At 39.7% G+C, this 22,656-nt stretch overlaps 2 protein-coding genes and 1 long non-coding RNA gene across 6 annotated transcripts; 2 read left to right on the forward strand and 1 right to left on the reverse strand.

The window, feature by feature from the left end:
• Window positions 1-502: 502 nt before the first annotated feature.
• LOC145910713 (uncharacterized) lies at window positions 503-7,167 on the reverse strand. Of its 4 annotated transcripts, XM_082997910.1 has the most exons (9): window positions 7,143-7,167; window positions 6,098-6,160; window positions 5,377-5,459; window positions 5,122-5,317; window positions 4,858-4,899; window positions 4,295-4,333; window positions 4,185-4,223; window positions 4,081-4,119; window positions 1,178-3,188 (listed from the first exon to the last, which is right to left on the reverse strand). In XM_082997910.1, exons 1-6 carry the CDS (start codon window positions 7,163-7,165, stop codon window positions 4,306-4,308), a joined length of 435 nt encoding a protein of 144 aa, XP_082854036.1. In that variant the 5' UTR covers window positions 7,166-7,167; the 3' UTR covers window positions 1,178-3,188; window positions 4,081-4,119; window positions 4,185-4,223; window positions 4,295-4,305. The 4 variants fall into 4 exon arrangements, with proteins under 4 accessions (XP_082854037.1, XP_082854036.1, XP_082854035.1 ...); XM_082997909.1 differs by having other exon boundaries at window positions 4,081-4,333; XM_082997912.1 differs by lacking the exon at window positions 7,143-7,167 and adding an exon at window positions 6,267-6,354 and having other exon boundaries at window positions 4,081-4,333; window positions 6,098-6,197.
• Window positions 6,463-7,891, forward strand: LOC145910715 (uncharacterized). The gene is made up of 3 exons (XR_014403216.1): window positions 6,463-6,791; window positions 7,158-7,285; window positions 7,799-7,891. It is a non-coding gene; the product is annotated as an uncharacterized LOC145910715 (long non-coding RNA).
• A 7,251-nt stretch (window positions 7,892-15,142) lies between these two features.
• Window positions 15,143-21,025, forward strand: LOC145911905 (uncharacterized). The gene has a single exon (XM_082999339.1). The coding sequence runs from the start codon at window positions 15,143-15,145 to the stop codon at window positions 21,023-21,025; it is 5,883 nt and encodes a 1,960-aa protein (XP_082855465.1).
• The last annotated feature ends 1,631 nt before the right edge of the window (window positions 21,026-22,656 follow it).

The raw sequence follows: 22,656 nt of genomic DNA on the forward strand, positions 1-22,656 counted from the left end.
AATACTCAGTTTAGTAACAATTTAATGCACTTGGCAAATATTTATTGGTGTACCTTTCGGTGCACAAGATATTTCGACAAATAGAAGAACTAATTTTGCAATTGTAGGCTATGTATTCGTATTTCTGCATATATCTTGTACGAGCAGGCTATTAGATAATAAATTGTACCGTTTATCACAGTACTCTAGCTACACGCATGTTTCCCTACTTAATTCTTCACACATTTAAAACACAGACGGACCTAAGGATGCATTGCGCTGTGACGTTCGCGCGTTCTTTTGATAGTTAATTCGCTGCTATTCAGTCACGTGTTAAACTCTAGTTAAACGCGCTTGGAACAAATTAAACTTTAAGCCGCCTGACTTGCAAACGTGTATTTCAATTAATAAATCAATCTGCTACGGAGTTTTGAATTTAGTATTAACAGCAAGAACACGCAAGCAGACCTAGCTTCAGCACAGCAGCCGAACGGAATCAAATGGTACGTTGCAGTACGAAGGAGTCAATCGAATAGTAATCGTATATAAATCATCTATATATCGTCCATGATGTTGAGAAATGTGATTGCTCTTAATAGATGAACGTCGTATGGAAAGAGATGTAAGTTTCAGAGGTGCAACTGGAGGATTTATGTATAGCGGATGTTATCTGCAATAAAGTTTAGCTCGGCGATTACAAAACAGAAGATGGAAAACAAAACAAAATAATGTGCAAGCGAGGGTTTTAATGAAACAATTACATGTGACAGAAGATTGGTGGTCTGGGTATGACAGCTTACATTATATTGGTTTGGTTTAAGTAGCTGAGTTTTGCGCAAGTTGCAAATTTATCGTGGTCCTTGATCTTTACAGGCCTCTAAGCCTTGGGACTAGAATTTGGCAATCTCCTTTTTTCTGATTTCGAACTGTTTCAATTTGTATCTACAATTTTATTCTTACCAAGTGCCAATATGAAGACACAAGGCATGCAATGTTAACTTCAATCCTTTTCACATAAGCAGTTTACGTTGCAATCTGATAGAGTGTAGAATGCCAGGCACAGCACTTGCAAAAGCGAACGTTGCCACTGAACAAATTATATAGTTTTTTCTCAAATTATGTCCCGCTTCTTAATGTGAACCGAGGCAGGCAAGCCGTTCACTTGTCAAGCGATAGTAGTAGACTAGAATGACCAAACACTGGAATGCCACACTGGCAGTCCGTTGAAAACTATATGCTTGCCGATATTCTGGTAATGGAATCTTGTTTCGTAAAATATGTATTGAAAAGAAAAGTATAAATCACTCGGTATTAAACAATGTCCACTTAATACGGTACGTTCCATACTGCAACATCAAAATTTTCAAAGTATAGATTCTACCAGAGGGATGTAAGTTGACAAAAAAAAAACGCCAGTTAACAAAGTTTGAACGCGCGTTACTCGGCCACCTTACGAGGTAGCGACATGATATTTGTACACCATATAGTTCATAGGCTGAAGTTTGTAACGATACCAAAATTATTTAAAACAAATATATTCATATTCGGTTATGAATATGATTTGCGTATTATGACATAAGTTGCGAAAACAAGATTCGCTGGCAAAAATCCTATTCTACGCGCTTAAACTTTTCAAACGATATTAAAATATTTGAAAAATTCGATAGGGGAAGTGAAGAAATATGAATTCATATTTTACAAACATGAAAAAACGGTGGTACGATGTACACTTTCGTCGATAAAACCTTGCACAAACCTCGGCCCAAGCTGTTCTTTTGCAAAAACAATCTTATACCCTCCTGCTATCGAATGAAATCAAAATTTAACATATTAAGCCAGGGTGGCTATGCGAAATTCAACGATAACTTACTCCAACCCGACCGTCGCCCGCCGCTCGTTCAAGCCACCAAGCCATATGCATACGCGCCATACACTTTCGTCGATAAAACCTTGCACAAACCTTGGCCCAAGCTGTTCTTTTGCAAAAACAATCTTATACCCTCCTGCTATCGAATGAAATCAAAATTTAACATCCTAAGCCAGGGTGGCTATGCGAAATTCAACGATAACTTACTCCAACCGACCGTCGCCCTCCGCTCGTTCAAGCCACCAAGCCATATGCATAAAAAGTTTTTATCCAAACAAACCAAGTCAATGGATGCCACACAGGGACAAGTCCCGAATGTGCACCGAAATTAGCTGTGAAAAAAGCGGCCCGTGTTTTGCTTGACATACCATCTTTGCTCCTTTGCCGCGAAAGAACAGTACGGATTACTGTCCTTCAATGCGCGTCGAATGATTTCCGGCCATTCCTTTCCTGTACAATATTTACCTTTACTAATATAATCAAACTCGTCTGTAGTTAAAGTAAAACTTGCACTATGTGCGAAAGTGCTGGGAGACCAGTATGCGTCGCGTTTTAAACTAGCAAACTCGTCCACGTCGCATTCGCCGCAATCTTTGCATTCATCGCGCACATCAATCAAACCTGTTACCTGTTCGTTTACACCTTCCGATATGTTCGAGCATTCCGCAACATCAACCAAACCTTCATCACACACATTAGCAAAAACCACGTTATTTTGACCCCCATCACTCTCGTCGCCCCTAATAGCGCACCGGATTACTTCTTTACCCTCTTCAAAAATCTCGCATTCGTTCGCGCAGTGTTTTGCCGCCTGCATCAACAGCACCTTCTGACTGACCATAATCGTCTGCAAACTTTACAGATACTCTTGCAAATGGGTTAAAGCAAGGTTTTTTAACAGCCCCTACTGCACCATTCAGCACTTTTGTTTGTGCTACATTAAACATATTAACATGATCCTCCTCAAGTTTGCCTCGAAGCTCATATATACCAGCCTTCACTATTTCTGAGTCATTAAAACAACAACATGGTAACACCTGTTAGAGAACATGTAAAAAACAAAATAAAACTGTTCTTATTAACTGACTTGTAAGTAAACCTATACAGAAACAAGGACTAATTGTACCTAAAAATAACAGTTTCATCTTCAAATGACAGATTTTCTTCATAAAATGATGGTACAAGTGTTTGACGCCATCTCCTCTGTGATTGAACAGCAGCTGCCCTTAATCCTCTATTATTCAACTAAAATTTTTTTTTTTGGCTAATGTCATGTCCAATAGTATTTAGTACAACATGGTGAAAGTACCACTGGTATTTCATCATCATATGGTGAATTACCCTGAAACACACAACCAAATAACTATCTTGATAGTACTGAAGGCCGCATCTCTCAATTAAATCCCAAAAATGGAGTTTTAGAAGTCATTTGTTATTGTGCACCTGGTTACAGTTTCTCTTGTTTGCCAAAAACAATTGCCGGGTCTGATGACTCATGAAGGGGGACTACTATTGCTGAACAGAAAAAAAATTGATTGCAGCTGCATTAAGACAGCACATTGGGGGGTTTTGCAAAGGCTAACTGCTAAATTGTCAGTCCTAGGGGGTGTACAAACAGCCCCGGTGGGGCCCCAAGACAATTACAAGACATCTAATTCTTCATGAATTGTGTAGAGGAGGGTTGGTGGCTTCACTTAATCGCAAATGGAGGTAACTTTCTGTGATTCATTTTTTCACAAAACAAACCTACACTTTTTTCTGCTTTTTTGACCAAAATAATGGCCAACAGAGGGTCAAAATGCCCCCGGGGGAGCAGTTTAAGTAGTTATTTCGATTATAAATTTGGCCACAATTCCTTGCCAAGGGTCCGCACTGACAGAAAATCACAAATTGAACATACTTTCTGTGATTCATTTTTTCACAAAATCAACCTCAATATTAGGGTAGTTTTTCAGCTACATGTACAACAGCACCCTCTACCAATTTACTGCCTGACTAATAACCCTGAAAAACAAACTAAAACTGCCCCAAACACGCTGAAAATCGCCCTGGCAACAGCCTGTTCATCTGCGCTCATTCAACCAAAACACTGGCGCCCATGCATGACCCATTGCATTGTTACACACAATTTTACTCTGTTACGCAGGAGTTCGAGAAGGGCAATTCCCAACCGGGAAAGTCTTTTCCATAGAAATACAGAGATGCGGCCTGAAGAAATAAAAAACTTATCATACCACTAAAATATCTGCGTCATCAATGTTTTTAAAATCAGTCTAAAACACAAAAAGAGGTTGCTGCACATTATCATCATCGGAACAAAATAAAAATACCACCTTACCGCTGATTCTTCTACACAACTAACATTTTGATCATTTGTCTACAAACACAAAATGTTGATATTGCTTTGAATAGTACTTTTTGCAAAAGTTGAGTTTGAAACAATCTTACCGACGATTCTTCTACACAACCAACACTTTGATCATTTGTCTACAAACACACAATGTTGATAAATTGCTTTGAATAGTATTTATTACAAAAGTTAAGAGTAAAACAACCTTTCCACTGATTCTTCTACAAAACCAACTTTTTGATCATTGGTATACACACAAAATGTTGATATTGCTTTGAATAGTATTTATCACAAAGGTGAAGTTTAAAACAGTCTTACCACTGATTTTTTAAAACAGTCTTACCACTGAACAGTTTGATTGTTGGAATGTATTACAAAAGTAAACTCAAATAAATGTTTTAGCTTCATAAATTTAAGTACTGACACATGTTACTCATTTTGCAAACTATAAATTGAGTGCACATGTTTAAATACATCTATGTAACACCATTGGCATCTATTTTTGTTTAAATGTATGCTACTATGCGATTTTTCACAACTTGACTGTGTTGGGATTGGCTACCTTTGAGCAAAACAATACTTCTACTGTTAAAATACCATTGAGTATATAAACTGTTCATGCAAATAGTTTGAAAATTCATTTTCGACAAAAATATCTTACCGAACATAAATCACTTTCAACTTCTCCATTCTGGGAGCTTTTCTAAAAGTTGGGAAAACTTAAATTGTAAAATCCAATTTTTAGTTTAAGGGGTTTAGGTTGGGAAACATGCCCTATTCTTAACATTTTGCTCTGATGATTTTCACCTTGTGTTTAAATACAACAAGCAATTATATGCGGTATTATTTTGCACATTATACTTTAGTCAATAATTGTACGCAACAAAACACAACCTTATGGGTACCAAACAAAAATTTGGCTCACAATGTCAAAATATAGTGAAGATCTGCATAAATTTTCCTTGACGTTTTTTTTGCACCAGTTTTTTCCAGTGGAATGTATTTGTGACTTTTGTCCCGTTTATACCAAGTATGCGGCAAGGCCAAAAATGCTTCCGAAATAAGTATATCGATTTCATGTGCTGTTGCATCTCTGTTAATGCGAAGCTCTTTCCAGGATTCTGAAACAAAGATGTATACAATTGTAATAAAAAAATTATCATTTTAAATGGAGTCTCACTTGTTCCTTTTTGATAAACTGTAATTTTGTATGGTGGTCCTTTTCTTGTCCTGGCAACAGGATTATACTGAAACATTCTCAGCCTGAACATGCAATGAAGTCACTGTTATGGCATACAAATTGCTCATGAACTACAATGACTTGTATATAGTTACAGTTGTTTGTTGCTGCAGTTGTAGCGAACATGTTAATATTTCATTTGTAAAACATATAATTGTGACTTGGATTCTAAAACAAAAGAGCCGTAAATGCCATGAAGCATGGTTTCAATTTTCCCCCTGACACGTTATAGGAGGTTGTTGTCATTGTTTTAGTGCATGCCTTGTTACAGTTGCATGTCACTGCAAAACCAGTTTCTAACACTGTATAACCTGGCAAGTCAAATATATAAGTAAAATGCCTTTTTTTTCTTATATATATTGTGCCTGTGTTTTGTTACATTGTCGATGGCAAGATGTTTGGCGATGGAAAAGGAACAGTGTTGGTCACGACGAACTGACTTGTTGTGATGATGTAATAAAATAACTTGGCAAAAGACTGCACAGTTACTCTGAACAGCATTCAGTAGAAAAACCTTCTGATATGGAGCAGATAGGAACAATATATAGCCTGTCCTATACTACACCAATTCAACTAGGCAAAAATGCTTTAAATTCTACACTTGATTTAAGGAAAAACATTAAAATTCTACTAGAAATAGTATCTGCTGAATTAACATGACCTTTGAACAAAGGCTTCATTATTGTTCCCCGATCGCGCCTCATCCATTAGCCGTCGAACTTCTCTGCGAAAATTCTTTTTTCAAGTGGGTCTGTAGGTACCTTTAACGAAAATACGACGAGATGCAGTAGGTTTTATAATGTGATGAAGCGAAGGGATGAACAACATACATTAAAATGATTACAGTTCAACATAAAAAACTATGTCAACATAAATAAGTTCGTTTCCCGCGAAACCTTTCAGGAAAAACGTGGTCTTCTAAATCTGCTGAATAATGTTCAATTTCACCCCATTAGTCGACAATTAGTCGTTAGATAGCGCACGTTAGCTGACACAATTAGCGATTTAAAGCGGGAAAATAGAATCTATCGCTCTATTGTTGGACGCTATCACCGTTTCGTGTTCTATTTTACTAATGGTCAACGGTCATATCTGTGGATGTGTAATGCAATAATATTGGCGATGAATTAATTCAGGTAATTCAACCCTTAAATTAAAATAACAGATATAACGTGGAACTGGCAAGTATAAGAGCGCATAAACCATGTAAAAAATATACATGGTATTCTCATGTATCGACTGTTTCACCTCGTGATAGGGCACTAATATTTTCATTGGAAAATATAAAACAACTTCCTGGAAAAGTCATAGGTAGCTTAAACTGCCATATGGAGGATATTAAAGAAGGATTCCAGGTATATATGTATCTACTTTTATTGTTATTGTGCTGAAAAGAGTTGGGATTGACACTACATTGCAACTGAGTGTATTTTTTATTATAATTGAAAAAAACCATTTTTGCTACTCTTTCAGCCCACATATGGTCAAACAAGGGGCCAATAATGTGTCTCACAGACCAACAGTCTGCAAATAGAGAGTTGCAGCCCAAATTTGAATCATAAAACCATAACCATCTATCCACTTGGGTTGCTAATTAGATGTAAATGCAATGATGTTTTTTTACAGTATCCCAATGCTTACATATGCGAAAGTCTTAGTGTTGTCAATATTGCAGAACAGTCAGTTAATTTTTCTTACTATTTAACCTTTGTAATATGTAGGTCACCATCAATTTTGACAATAGTTGGTGATCGAAACGTTGTTTGGAGCTGCATTATGTTTATTCTTCCTTGAGCATCAGCTGTTTTGGGCCTGGGTGGACAAGAACAAACAAGCTTAGAAAATTGTGGTAATTATGTTGCTAAAAGTTGTAATGTAAATTTGATATCAGTACCTCATAATACATATTTACAGTGCATGTATAATTTAGGCTTGATATTTTTTGCGTGGTACAAGTACAATTGTTATTGAGACTGGCATAAATGTGGCCAAGTCTTGGTTCATTTTTTTTCTAATTTGTGCACGATAATACTGTACAAGTATTTTGTTCTATTGCTATTTTTTGTTACTTAAAGGAAAATATAATTTTACTGTCATATAGATTTTGAGTTTTCATACAATGGCTGTGAACCGAATTTGTTAATTTAAAGTTACCATTTTGTTAACCTCTTTTCTGTAAATACGTATAATTTTGCTAATCAACTGATATGTAGTAAAATATATATTTAAATAAATCTAATGCCTGAACAAAAATTAGAAAAATTCGTTACTTGTTAACAGCATAGGCCTTTGATAATGTTAGCTTTCACAAATTATAATTTTATGCACATGTTCAAATACTTTTTGCAAACATGTTTGGCAGGGAATTAATGTCTGTTAATAATAAGGAAACATGGGGAAAGAAAAGCTCAAATGGAAGCATTTTTTTTTTAAATACTGATCTAGTGCTGTAGACAAGAAGAGCCACAATCAAGTGCCAACTATATTTCACATACTGGTGGAAGTAAAAAATAAAAAACCTATGTTGCTACAAAGTTAAATTACCTCTATTGAAATAAAATCATGTGTATTTTGCGCAACAAAACACAAAGAAATGGGCACCGATAAAACCATAGGTTATCGAGTCAGGTATCCTTTATTAATCCCACTGTATTTAACACTAATTATTTTAGGTGGTCAAGCAATAGATGGTCGGCTAGCTGAAAGCCCGTGCCACACAACTACAAATATAAGAAGGGAAGTTTAGCAGCATTTGAAATGAAGTGTGCCCTGAGGCGGGATATTTCATAATTTGGCAATTCAAATCATATTAAAAAAATACCAGCTGCAACTCCAAACACAGCTTTTCCGCAAGCAGCACAGGGCAACAATTAACATGAAAACAATGGAGGAAATGGGAATTGTAAAGCAGGAGGAGTACCAAGCTTTCAAATGCATGTGAATTTCCCACAACCCAATGGATTAACCGAGTTCTACTGTATGCGTAATGAGTATTTACTTTATGTTGTTTATGTGGCAGTAGTAGTGGTGGGATTAAGCCGATTCCTGCAAACCTGTTCTTGAAATTGTAATGACCTCCGTAAATCAGTTATCCCGGTTAGGAAGCGTATGTACAGGCCTATGTTTCACTTTATGTATTGTATTCTGACTGCTAATTACATGCTATTGATAGCTTACAACTTAGGAGCACGTGTGTTTACAACGTATTGTGCAGAGACAATACATTAGAACTCGTATATAACCTATGGCATAGTGAAAGAATCCCACTACTGGTCAATAACAATAATTTTCGTCGAAATTGGCATTTTTTTTTATTGAATAGGTTTCGTTTTTCGGTGTCTATTTACATGTTTAATGCATTTGCTATTCTGCACGCTTACTCCGTGCTTTTGTTGTCAACAGATGTTAAAAATGCTTCGGAAAACGTGCCTAAAATCTTTTGCCGGCAAGGTTTTTAACCCTTTTTTGTCGTTTTGTAAATTTATAATATGTGCAACTGTTGTTTAGTATCGCTGACGCTGCTTTCTATTTGAACAAGAAAATCGAGCGATATTGTTGTGTGTTCAAATCTTCATCAAATTGTGCCTGGGTCTTCGAATATTATATACACAGAATTTCCCAGCACTGGCTGTTGCGACGCCATTGGTATCAGTGAAACCTGTTGACTGAACAACTCCTATTTTTTTGTAAATTATGGTTTACGTGATAAGCAAGGGACAATGGGCAAGTGTTCATGCGCTTCAGTTTCCTGCATAAAATTTGCGGAATTAAAATGAAAACGGCTTATTAGGACAACTCGAATTTCCTTGTAGTTTGTGTTTTAAAAATTTCAAGCTAATTGAGTAATAAACAAGAAAACTATAGTGTCACATTATGATTGCATAAAGGGGCATGACCATTGAGGGTTAGCCTGCTTCGGAAGACAGTAGGCAAGCGCTACGCGCTTCTGTCTCATGCATAAAATTAACAGCGTTTAAACGAAAACGGTTTGGTAGAACAACTCGAATTACCTTGTAGTTTATGTGTTGAAAGTTTCAAGCTAATTGAGTAATAAACAAGAAAACTATAGCGTCACATCATGGTTGCATAAAGGGGCATGACCATTGAGGGTTAGCCTGCTTCGGAAGACAGTAGGCAACGCTGCGCGCTTCTGTCTCATGCATAAAATTGAGAACGTTTAAATAAAAATTGTTGGGTAGGACAACTCGAATTGCCTTGTAGTTTATGTGTTGAAAGTTTCAAGCTAATTGAGTTATAAACAAGAAAACTATAGCGTCACATCATCGTTGCATAAAGGGGCATGACCATTGAGGGTTAGCCTGTTTCGGCAGACAGCAAGCAAGTGCTGTGCGCTTCTGTCTCATGCATAAAATTAACAGCGTTTAAACGAAAACGGTTTGGTAGGACAACTCGAATTACCTTGTAGTTTATGTGTTGAAAGTTTCAAGCTAATTGAGTAATAAACAAGAAAACTATAGTGTCACATCATGGTTGCATAAAGGGGCATGACCATTGAGGATTAGCCTGCTTCGGAAGACAGTAGGCAAGCGCTGCGCGCTTCTGTCTCCCGCATAAAATTAACAGCGTTTAAACGAAAACGGTTTGGTAGGACAACTCGAATTACCTTGTAGTTTATGTGTTGAAAGTTTCAAGCTAATTGACTAATAAACAAGAAAACTACAGCGTCACATCATGGTTGCATAAAGGGGCATGACCATTGAGGGTTAGCCTGTTTCGGCAGACAGCAAGCAAGTGCTGCGCGCTTCTGTCTCATGCATAAAATTAACAGCGTTTATACGAAAACGGTTTGGTAGGACAACTCGAATTACCTTGTAGTTCATGTGTTAACAATTTCAAGCCAGTTGAGTAGGAAACAAGAAAACTAGAGTGTCACATCATGGTTGCATAAAGGGGCATGACCATTTAGGGTTAGCCTGTTTCGGTGGGCTGTAGGCAAATGCTGCGCGCTTTTGTCGCTTGCATAAAATAACATTATTCTTTTGCGTTGTTCACAAATGAGGTGAGCGATTTTGGGGTGCTTTATTTTCGATGCTCGGGGATTAGTACGAACTGCGAAGTTACAAACCACATTAAAATCTTTACTTCAACATCCTTTGTGTGTCTATTGTTGTTGTTTGTGACGTGAATATCGATAACAATGATGATTATGAAAATAATATGCAGAAATAATTTGTGTCACACTGTCACTTTCGTTGGTACTGGTAGGGCCAATACATTCTACTTTTCTGTCCAGTGTTTGTTTTATCCAATTTGTAAAGCAACAACGTTTAGTAGTCAAAATGATTTATTGTGAAACAAGTGTAAAGCTGCAAACATGTCACTGCCGAAACAGATGTAACCTGAAATGAATTTTCTCCTGCTAATCAATACAAATGCACGTCTGAAAGAGGAACAAACTAATTTTAAACACTGCTTTAAAATTAGCGAAGGCACAATTACAATAATACAACTAACACAAATTCTTATCCTCAGATTACAGTACTACATTCAAATGTTGCACTATCAGGAAATAAAATATCACATACATCTGTTTTGCATATACATATCGAAGAGCAGTTAAACACACACATTAGTATGTTTTTTTTCACATTCATTTAAAAGCTTTGGTACAAATCCTGCTTTATAATTCCCATTTCCTTCAATGCTTTCATGTTACTAGTTGGCCTGAACTACTTGTGGAAAAGCTGTTCTTGAAGTTACATCTGGTATTTTTCACTACACATAAATTGCAAAAATTATCGAATATTCTGCATCAGGAACACACTTCCATTTAAATTTTCTACTGAACCTTCCTTCTTATATTTGTAGTTGACCATCTATTGCTTGACCACCTGAAAATAAACCTTGTGGTTTTATCGGTGCCCATGCCATTTTATTTCTTGTGTATATGTTTTTACATTTGTTTAGTAGCACAAAATACACATGATTTTTTTCCAATATTGGTGTATAGTATAAAAACTAGGATACTATGGATTAAAAAGCCCTCCAATTTTTACTTAACCTTGCTCATGTACCAACATAGCTCATTTCAATGCACACTTACCAATGAGTGAAATATAGCTGGTGGCTGTTCTTTGTTGTCTACAGCATTTTCTAAGAAATGATTGCATCCCACGTGTTTCCTAAAACATATTTTTTACATCATTTGGCTCATAGCCATCATAAAAAAAAATTAATTAATATAAGACTCAAAATTGATCCAATCCGTGCAACAGTAAAATCATAACTTAATAATCTGTTCTTCTGGCATATATAAAACGTAACTTTATTCACCGACGTTTCGCCTGTTATTCAACAAGGCTTCCTCAAGGTGTAAAATCATATTTGCCTCAAGTATCAAAATATACAACAAAAACTACCAATAAAACAAAATATTTCCACAGGATGATCGTGCACAAATTAGTGACCTATCACAATCCCACCTGGAAATAAACCAAGGCCACAATTATGCCAGGCTGAATACCAATTGTAGTTCGCAAAAAATATCAAGCCTTAATTAAAGAAGAATACATGCACAGTAAATTTATTTTATGAGGTACTGATATCAAATTTAGTTTACAACTTTTAGCAACAGAATTACCACAATTTTCTAAGCTTGTTTGTTCTTGTCCATACAGGCCCAAAACAGCTGATGCTTAAGGAAGAACAAACATAATGCAGCTCCAAACAACGTTTCCATCACAAACTATTGTCAAAATTGATGGTGACCTACATATTACAAAGGTTAACAATAAGAAAAATTAACTAACTGTTCTGCAATATTGCCAACACTAAGACTTTCGCACATGTGAACATTGGGATACTGTAAAAAAACATCATTGCATTTACATCTAATTAGCAACCCAAGTGGATAGATGGTTATGGTTTTATGATTCAAATTTGGGCTGCAACTCTCTATTTGCAGACTGTTGGTCTGTGAGACACATTATTGGCCCCTTGTTTGACCATACATAGGCTGAAAGAGTAGCAAAAATGCTTTTTTTCAATTGTAATAAAAAATACACTCAGTTGCAATGTAGTGTCAATCCCAACTCTTTTCAGCACAATAACAATAAAAGTAGATACATATATACCTGGAATCCTTCTTTAATATCCTCCATATGGCAGTTTAAGCTACCTATGACTTTTCCAGGAAGTTGATTTATATTTTCCAATGAAAATGTTAGTGCCCTATCACGAGGTGAAACAGTCGATACATGAGAATGCCATGTATATTTTTTACATGGTTTATGCGCTCTTATACTTGCCAGTTCCACGTTATATCTGTTATTTTAATTTAAGGGTTGAATTACCTGAATTAATTCATCGGCAATATTATTGCATTACACATCCACAGATATGACCGTTGACCATTAGTAAAATAGAACACGAAACGGTGATAGCGTCCAACAATAGAGCGATAGATTCTATTTTCCCGCTTTAAATCGCTAATTGTGTCATCTAACGAGCGCTATCTAACGACTAATTGTCGACTAATGGGGTGTCAATTTCCCGCCAGGGTTAAAGGTTACCAACGTGACAAAACGCACCAGAAGAGTCACAATGAATACGTTCGTTAAATAAGCAACATGTTCGTTATTTAAGCAACATGTTCGTCAAATAGGCAACATGTTGTTTAGGCAGACTTTTGACCCTTTTGGCTGACCACGGTCGCCTTCTAGCAACGTCTCATTTAACACGTTGCTTATTTAACCAACATATGTTGCTTATTTAACCAACATGTTGCTTATTTAACCAACATGTTGCTTATTTAACCAACATGTTGCTTAAATAAGCAACGTGTGAATTTTGACCCTTCTGGCGCCAACCAACACGTTGCTTAATAAGCAACATAGCCTATGTTGGTTAAATAAGTAGCCTAGCATGTTGGTTAAATAACCAAAGAGACGCTAGTCGACAAAACTTCAAACGCACATAACTCTGCCGTTACTCGTGGGATTTCGATAATTTCTGGGCAAGATGCATAGATTGACACAACATTTATGAAAAAATTAACAATTTCGAACGAATTTTGTGAAGCATATTAATAAGCATTGTCATAAATCAGCTATAACTTCTTTCATGGGTCGACAGGAAAAATAATTCAACCACCGTTGGAAAGCCCTTTAAAATCCCTTTACAGCGATACCTAACTTGTGCGATTTCGTGGGGGAAATATGTTTGCCAACTGAATATTAAGTATGACTGTCATAACAGGAATCAGTCTTTTGCTTATAACTTTGGCTACAGTTCGACGAGAAAGACATTCTACTGCCATTGCAAAGCTTACACAAATACCTTTCCAACGATACCAAACTTGTCTTCTCATTCACGGGGGCTATAGGCTATGTTTACCGGCCGAATATTGTATATAACCACGGCCCAAAAAAACAGTTTTTCGCTCATAACTTTTTTTGTAGGCACAACAGGAAAAATAATGTCACCACCATTGCAAAGCTCATTGAAAAACCTTTCCAACAATACCAAACTTGTCTTCTCATTAGTGGGGGAAATATGTTTACCGACCGAATATTAATTATGACCGTCATAAAAAAATCAATCTTTCACTTGTAACTTTGGCTACAGTTCGACAGGAAAAACAATTCTACTACCATTGCAAAGCTTACACAAATACCTTTCCAACGATACTGTAGCATTACGCAATTTACAATACCAAACTTGTCTTTTCAATCGTGGGGGAAATATGTTTACCAGCCGAATATTGTTCATAACCACGGCCCCCAAAAAACAGTTTTCCGCTCATAACTTTTTTCTTGGCCCAAAAATAATTTTACCACCATTGTAAAGCTCATTGAAAAACTTTTCCAACGGTACCAAACTTGTCTTCTCATTAGTGGGGAAAATATGTTTACCGACTGAATATTAATTATGACCGTTGTACAAAAATCAGCTTTTTACTTGTAACTTTTGCTACAGTTCGACGGGAAAGACAATTCTACCACCATTGCAAAGCTTGCACAAATACCTTTTTAACGATACTAAACTTGTATTTTCATTCGCGGGGCTTATGTGTTTACCGGCCGAATATTGTTCATAACCTCGCCCCCTGTAACATCGAAAATCACTCATGCACAACCCCTGCGTCACACAGTAAACATATAATTGTATTTCAACACAATATCAATTTTGCCTTGTATGTGACATCATAATGCAAGAGAACTTTTTTCCTTCTGCCATGCTTCGTAAAACTTAGTTGTTAGGTACCACGTGTAGCGTGCTGAATTTTAATGTCAAGTTTATTTTACTAAAGCTAGAGTTGCCTTGATTCTATTTGAATAAGGTTGAATAAGTTGCTGTAAGATATATTAATCGGATTGGTGTGTTGATGTTTCGTGTGATCTGGCTCAAAACTCCGGTAAGGGTATTTTTATTAACATTGCTTAACTGGAATCTTAGTGTACGTTTTCTTCACAGAAAACCGTGTTCGTGTTCGTGTTCGTGTTCGTGTTCTTGCTCGTATCCGTGTACGTGCTCGTGTTCCTATTCTTGCACGTGTACCTCGTACGTGTTGTCAAGTGCCTGTGCCCGTGTGGCAAATACACGCGTTTTTGGAAATTGACATTCCTTCTTGGTGTGACGACGGCGCGGTGCCAGACGCGCAAATTCTGCCGTTACATTACAGTTTTCGGAGTCTTTCTGAAACAAAGTTTCCAAGAAGTTCTACTTTTTGACGATCTGTGAAGAAATGGATGAGACTATATCTCCGCTTGAATCGCCGGAGCCTACACGGTTGAGACCTCTCGCCGCTCATGTCGTACTGTCCCATGACGAGATACACCGCCATGTCGATAAGCTCAACAGTTGGTATGCAGTGGCTGAGACAGGTATTTTAAATAAGGACCACTCTCTACTGCAAGTAGCTAAGTTCCAAATTAACGAATGCTACTCACAATTGCAAAATATGTACGGAATGTATATTGCCTCTTGCGAAGACTCAGAGAACCGCGTTGTATGCGAGGACGAGTTGAAGTCCGTCGAACAATGTAAGAAGGAGTTCGAAACCAGAATTGCGGAGTTAACGCCATTCGAACTACCAAATGCATTGCCCGAACTTGTGCTACGCCCACAGCATAGGGCACCAACTGTGGCTTCAAGCCACAGATCCTCACGGTCCAGCCGCTCAAATTCGTCTGTGGCGAGCTCATCTGCGACAGAAAGAAGTCGTCTAGAGGCAAAGGTGGAGCGAGAGTTGGCATTGATTCGTCTAAAACAGGTCGAGGAAGAAAACGATCTAGTTCAAGGGCAACGAAAGGCGGAACTTGAAAAAGCAGCTCTGCAACAGAAGGCAGATTTGGAAAAGGTTGCTTTAGAAGCAGAAAGGCGGAAGTTAAAGGCAAAATACGATTTCCAGGCTGCCGATGCAAGGGCAAGAATATTGAATGAAGAACCCAATGATCTGACATCGCCGGACAAGGGGCCCAACCATGGTCAGAGCCCAGAAGTTGAATTGACTTCCTCGGTGCTGGCTGTCGAAGAAGTTCCGACGACGCCTTCTGCTGCCAGAGATTGTGCGTCCCATATCCAAAATGGGGAAGTATCACGTGACAACGTTAGTCCTCTTGTACGTGCTCCTGTATTAAATACACAATCGGACTTGGAAATGAAAGAGAGCCCAGCTGTATTACCGTGCATCGTAAAGGCAGTTGGAGAAGGCATGAGTATGCCGAAGCCCGACCACATGACGTTCTCGGGAAAACCTACGGATTATTGGATGTTTGTACGTTACTTTGAATCGAATCTCGAATGCAAGACTCGAAGTGACGATATGCGCCTGACATTGCTTGTCAATCAATGCAAAGGAAAGGCGAGGTCTCTGATTGAATACTGTTCTGTCCTGGAGACAAAGGAAGGCTATCCAGAGGCAAGAAACATTCTCTACGAGAACTTCGGTAAGCCTTATATAGTCGCTAGAGCTTTCGTAGAGGAGTTGACTAATGGCCCTAACTTGAAACCTGATGATGCAGCCGGTATACGCGCCTATGCACAGACTATGAAAAAATGCTTGCTGGTACTCCGCCAACTTGGAAATTTTGCTGACTTAAACACTATAGATCGTTTGGTGGCTTTGGCGAACAAGCTGCCATATGAGTCGCAAAGGCTTTGGCGCCGCCGAGTTGCGCAGATTGTAAGAAAAACTGGCAGGGAGGCAGATTTCGCAGATCTTGTTGAATTTGTCGAAGAAGAATCTGCCGTAGTGAACACTTTACCTGGCCAGTTGTGTGTGTCCCGGAAAATTGAAGAAAAGAAACGTGCTGGTAAACCCAGTGGAAGAAATGTTACCTGCGCCACTGTGACAACAAATCCAAGTTCGTCGCCTACCCCAATTTTGAGCTGTCCATGCTGCAAACGTAATCACGTATTGGAAAGATGTGAGGCGTTTGGTAAAAAATCCAAGGTTCAAAGAAGAGAGTTTCTAAGGGATAAATTTATGTGCTATAACTGTTTTGGTTATCGACACACGTCGAAGTTTTGCACAAGGCCAAGTGCATGTGCTGTTCGGGGCTGCACCCTCGCGCACCACACATTGCTGCACGAAGATATGCCAAATCCTGTACGTTCGAGGACATACGTGCCTGCGTCGGAAAATTATAATAGAATTCCGCGCAGCGAACCCCCCAGCAGCCAGACTAACAATTCTACAGCCAGGTGCAATGTGATAAAGAATGGCCATTCAGCGTACTTTTCGGTTATTCCGGTGAAAATTCGAGCCAATGGTCGAGAGGTCAAGACGTACGCTTTCCTCGACCAGGGATCCGATACAAGTTTTTACGACAAAAGGTTAGCAGATCTACTTTCGATAGACGGAAGTCCGAGACAAGTTACCATGTCCAGCGTCGGGAGAAGGCCCGCAAATTACAGCGGAATCAGCGCAAATTTTCGCGTTTTGTCGTTAAGTGAAGATGAAGAAATCAGTGTAGACAATGCCTTGTCTATTGACTCTATTCCAGTCGAGCCTAATCCAACCCCGAGAAATACGGAACTGAATGGTCTTCCACACCTTCAGGGATTGGAATTTCCTCAGTTGTGTAATGGTGAGGTGCTGCTACTTATTGGCACTGACGTTCCGTATGCCCATAGAGTATTGGAGATGAGAACAGGAGACCGCAAACAACCATTTGCTGCGAGAACACCGCTGGGGTGGTCTCTCGTCGGCCCGTCAATCTGTTATCCTGCCGTTGATAATATTTCAGTTAACTTCCTTAAATGTGAATCATGGAGAGAGGAATTCCAGCAAGAGCCTGATGACATTCCATTCCCAACGTCAGTTGAGGATAGAAAAGTGCTCAACATGATGAAGGACTCGGTTAAACATACCGATGGACATTTCTATTTGCCGCTTCCATGGCGAAGTGAAGTTAGTCTGCCACAGGACAGCCGTTCTATGGCTGAGCGACGGCTTTGGTCGCTGAAGAAACGCTTGTCGCGCGACCTCGTGTTAAAAGACAAGTACGTAGAGAATATTCAATGTTACATCGACAAGGGCTACGCAGAGGAGCTCAAAGAAGAAGGACGTTTCCCTGGCAATGTGCATTGGTACTTGCCGCACCACCCGGTTCGGCATCCACGAAAGCCTGATAAGGTACGCATCGTTTTTGATTGCGCAGCGCAGCATAAGGGACTGTCGCTTAACGACGCGTTGCTGCAAGGGCCCGACTTAGTAAACAGTTTAATCGGCGTTCTGGAGAGATTCCGTATGAACAGTATCGCTTTAGTGGCGGACGTGGAAGCAATGTTCCACCAGGTCCGCGTTCAAAAACAGGACATTGATGCCTTGAGATTTTTGTGGTGGCCGGGGGGAGACTTATCTAAAACTCCTACGGTTCACCGAATGCTGGTGCACATTTTTGGCGCCACGTCGTCGCCTAGCTGTGCCACATTTTGCTTGCGGGAGACGGCCGAAAAATTCGGTGGCAGATTTGACAGAGACGTTGGGGACATCGTTCGCAACGATTTTTATGTTGACGACTGTTTGACTTCAACCGATACAGTCGAACACGCTGTTGGAATTGTAGCGCAGCTATGTGACTTGCTAAAAATGGGAGGATTCCGCCTCACTAAGTGGATGTCTAACAGTCAAAACGTCTTGGATCAAATTCCCGAGACAGAAAGGGCTAAATCGGTAACTGATGTAAATTTGGACGCCTCCGTGAAAGAGCGTGTGCTTGGCGTCTACTGGCGTGTAAAGAATGATGAATTTGGGTTCAGCATAGCTGATACAATGCAAGGCAAGAAATTCACACGTCGCAATATTTTATCTGCTGTTAATACGCTGTATGACCCGTTGGGTTTTGCGGCACCCGTTACTTTGATTGCTAAGGTGTTGCAGCAGGAAATAATTCGACAGAAATTGGGATGGGATGATGAGCTGCCAGAAAATGATGTTGAGGAATGGAGACGCTGGCTATCCCAGCTGCCGGAGCTCGAAAAGCTAACACTCCCCCGCTGTTTCAAGCCGGCGACGTTCGGCTCAGTGGCGAAGTCCGAGATGCATCACTTTTCGGATGCGTCTACTCAAGGATACGGAACCGTATCATACCTCCGGTTGGTAAACGTTAATGGTAAAGTACATTGCTCGTTTTTATTTGGCAAGGCAAAGGTAACACCACCTAAAACCGAGAGCATTCCCAGGCTTGAACTGGCCGCTGCTGTTCTAGCGGTGAAGGCCGACAAGTGGCTTCGACGCCAATTGAAGTTGGATAATTGTACGTCCGTTTTTTGGACGGACTCGTGCGCCGTCCGGCAGAGCATATACAACCAAAGTAAACGTTTTGGTACATTTGTTGCAAACAGGTTGGCTAAAATTCATCGACAGACAAACCCTGAACAATGGAGACATGTTGGGTCACAGCAGAATCCCGCGGACGATGCTTCGCGTGGTTTGTCGGTACGTAAGCTTATCAGCTCTCGATGGCTGACAGGTCCGAAGTTTCTCTGGCAGAAAGAAGATCAATGGCCCACCCCACCAGAAATGAAAACACAGCTGCCACAGGAGTTCAAGCCAGCTGAGAGGAAAAGAATTGTCGTCAACGTTTCCACACAGTCGGAGTCAACCGATCGACTGATGAATCACTATTCATCTCTTCATAAATTAAAGACATCGGTCGCGTGGCTGTTACGATTCAAGTCATTCCTGCTTTCAAAGGTTTCAGCGAACACTGGCAAATTGACAGTGGATGAGTTAAAGAAAGCGGAATTGGAAATAATCAAGTACGTACAACGTCAGTGCTTCGCTCCCGTGATTGACATTTTGTCACAGGTCGGAAAGTCTGAAAGGGAGTTGCAGAAGAAACTGAAGAAGTCGAAATATGCCAGTTCGTTGGCAAAGCTTAACCCCCAGCTGTTTGATGAAGTTCTGCGGATTGGGGGGAGGTTGGAGAAGGCGCCGATTGCCTTCGAGGCGAAACACCCGATCATACTGCCGTATGATCACCACTTGACAGCACTTATTATCTTGCGCCACCATCACAAGGTTGGCCACTGTGGGACTGGCCACACATGGACTTCGCTGCGTCAGCGCTTTTGGATCATAAAGGGTGGTGCCGCAGTGAGGAAGGAACTCAGCAAATGTATGCTGTGTCGCAAAAGGAATGTTCGACGTGGACAACAACAAATGGCTGACTTGCCATTTGCCCGACTGAAGCCCGACGAGCCGCCGTTTACTTACGTCGGCATCGACTACTTTGGTCCATTCATGGTGAAACGAGGAAGAAGTGAGACAAAGAGCTACGGGTGCATTTTCACCTGCTTGACTATGCGAGCCGTACACATTGAGGTGTCGCCCGACTTGTCTACGGACGCGTTTATTAACGCATTGCGTCGCTTTATTGCAAGAAGAGGCCGACCAAAAGAAATATACAGCGATAATGGAACCAACTTTGTAGGTGCCGAAAGGGTCCTACGTGAAGGACTGCAAGGACTCCAGCAATCCCGCCTAGAGTCATACTTCAAACGACAAGAAATTAAGTGGAACTTTAATTGTCCTGCTGCTTCACATATGGGAGGTTCGTGGGAGAGAATGATCAGATCGATTCGTCGCATTTTAAACACGATGCTTACAAGGAACCCATCGATTGGCGGGGACATGCTGCAGACCTTGATGATCGAAGTGGAAGGCATTTTAAATTCGAGGCCGTTAACGCCGATCAGTTTCACTTGCACAGAAGAGGAGCCACTTACGCCCAATCATCTGTTGTTGGGTCGTGCTTGCGACAGCATTCCAGTTGGGCTTATCAATCCCAAAGATTGCTACAGTCGAAGGCGGTGGAAACACATTCAATACCTCGCCGACGAATTTTGGAGAAGATGGTCACGAGAATATTTGCCCACAATTGCCTTGCGTCAGAAGTGGCCCGACCGACAACGCAATTTTCAACCCGGAGATGTGGTGATGATCGTAGATGAGGCACAACCTCGACGTCGTTGGGAGATGGGACGGGTTCTGCGTGCGTTCCCGGACGGTCACGGTGTTGTCCGTCAGGTCGAAGTCAAAACGCAATCCGGCTCCACGTATAAACGGCCGATTGCAAAATTGTGCTTGCTCTGTGAGGCGAGCACGACAAACGAATAAGTGCATCCGACGCATTCAGGCCACGCAGTCGTCGAACTGACCCTGAATTGCGGTGCACAGGATCCAACACTGATGAAGATAGATCATGGACGCTATGTCGATCTTGTTTGCCGCTTTATAAATGCGGAATATTGCAAATGCCAGGCTGGAGCTTGCTCGCCGGCGGCACGCATGTTGCTTCTTTACTTCGTTGTTTCGTGATTTCAGTGTTTTCTTTGTTTATTTGTAAATGTGTTTGCAGTGAACCACACATTTAAGGGGGAGAATGTAACATCGAAAATCACTCATGCACAACCCCTGCGTCACACAGTAAACATATAATTGTATTTCAACACAATATCAATTTTGCCTTGTATGTGACATCATAATGCAAGAGAACTTTTTTCCTTCTGCCATGCTTCGTAAAACTTAGTTGTTAGGTACCACGTGTAGCGTGCTGAATTTTAATGTCAAGTTTATTTTACTAAAGCTAGAGTTGCCTTGATTCTATTTGAATAAGGTTGAATAAGTTGCTGTAAGATATATTAATCGGATTGGTGTGTTGATGTTTCGTGTGATCTGGCTCAAAACTCCGGTAAGGGTATTTTTATTAACATTGCTTAACTGGAATCTTAGTGTACGTTTTCTTCACAGAAAACCGTGTTCGTGTTCGTGTTCGTGTTCGTGTTCTTGCTCGTATCCGTGTACGTGCTCGTGTTCCTATTCTTGCACGTGTACCTCGTACGTGTTGTCAAGTGCCTGTGCCCGTGTGGCAAATACACGCGTTTTTGGAAATTGACATTCCTTCTTGGTGTGACGACGGCGCGGTGCCAGACGCGCAAATTCTGCCGTTACACCCCCCAAAAAACAGTTTTCCGCTCATAACTTTTTTTCTAGCCACAGCAGGAAAAATAATTTCACCACCATTGCAAAGCTCATTGAAAAACCTTTTCAACGGTACCAAACTTGTCTTCTCATTAGTGGGGGAAATATGTTTACCGACCGAATATTAATTATGACCGTCGTAAAAAACAAGACAATTTGGCTACAAGACAATTCTTCCACCATTGCAAAGCTTGCACAATATTTTGTGTATCATAATCATACCATTCCCAACGTAAAATGAGATATCCACATCTTTTTCTCAACAGTCCGCAAGATTCTTCGTTTTTCAGAATGATAACTAAGGTTATTTTCAGAACATTTTCAAAGGTTAAAAAACTTCCTACGTGCTAAAACCTGGATAAATATAAAATGAGATGTTGTTATTAGTAAGCATGTGGAAATAGATCTGGTAAATTGAGAAAATAAGAAAAATTTATTCATATTTCAATAAAACTTCGGAAACCTGAAAAACAAAAACAAATGGTTAGCATTGTCTGCAAAACCAAGAGACATTTTCAATCACGGCGGATTCAGGCAAACAGGTTTTAAGACATGTTGGGTGATACCATTATTTACATCCAGAACACTCTATTAACATCTGCTGTATGCTTTCAGCCAATCTGCAATTCCAATAGATGCTTATTGGTTCAATTTTAGGTTTTCTATTTATAATTAACTTCTTACGCTTGAAAAGTGGAATAAAATGTTTGCGCTGAAACATTTTTTTTATTTCTGAATTTAAATTGCCTTCGTCATAAGTCACCTGA

Source organism: Ascidia mentula, chromosome 8 (genome assembly GCF_947561715.1).
Source record: "Ascidia mentula chromosome 8, kaAscMent1.1, whole genome shotgun sequence".
Classification (NCBI taxonomy): Eukaryota; Metazoa; Chordata; class Ascidiacea; order Phlebobranchia; family Ascidiidae; genus Ascidia; species Ascidia mentula.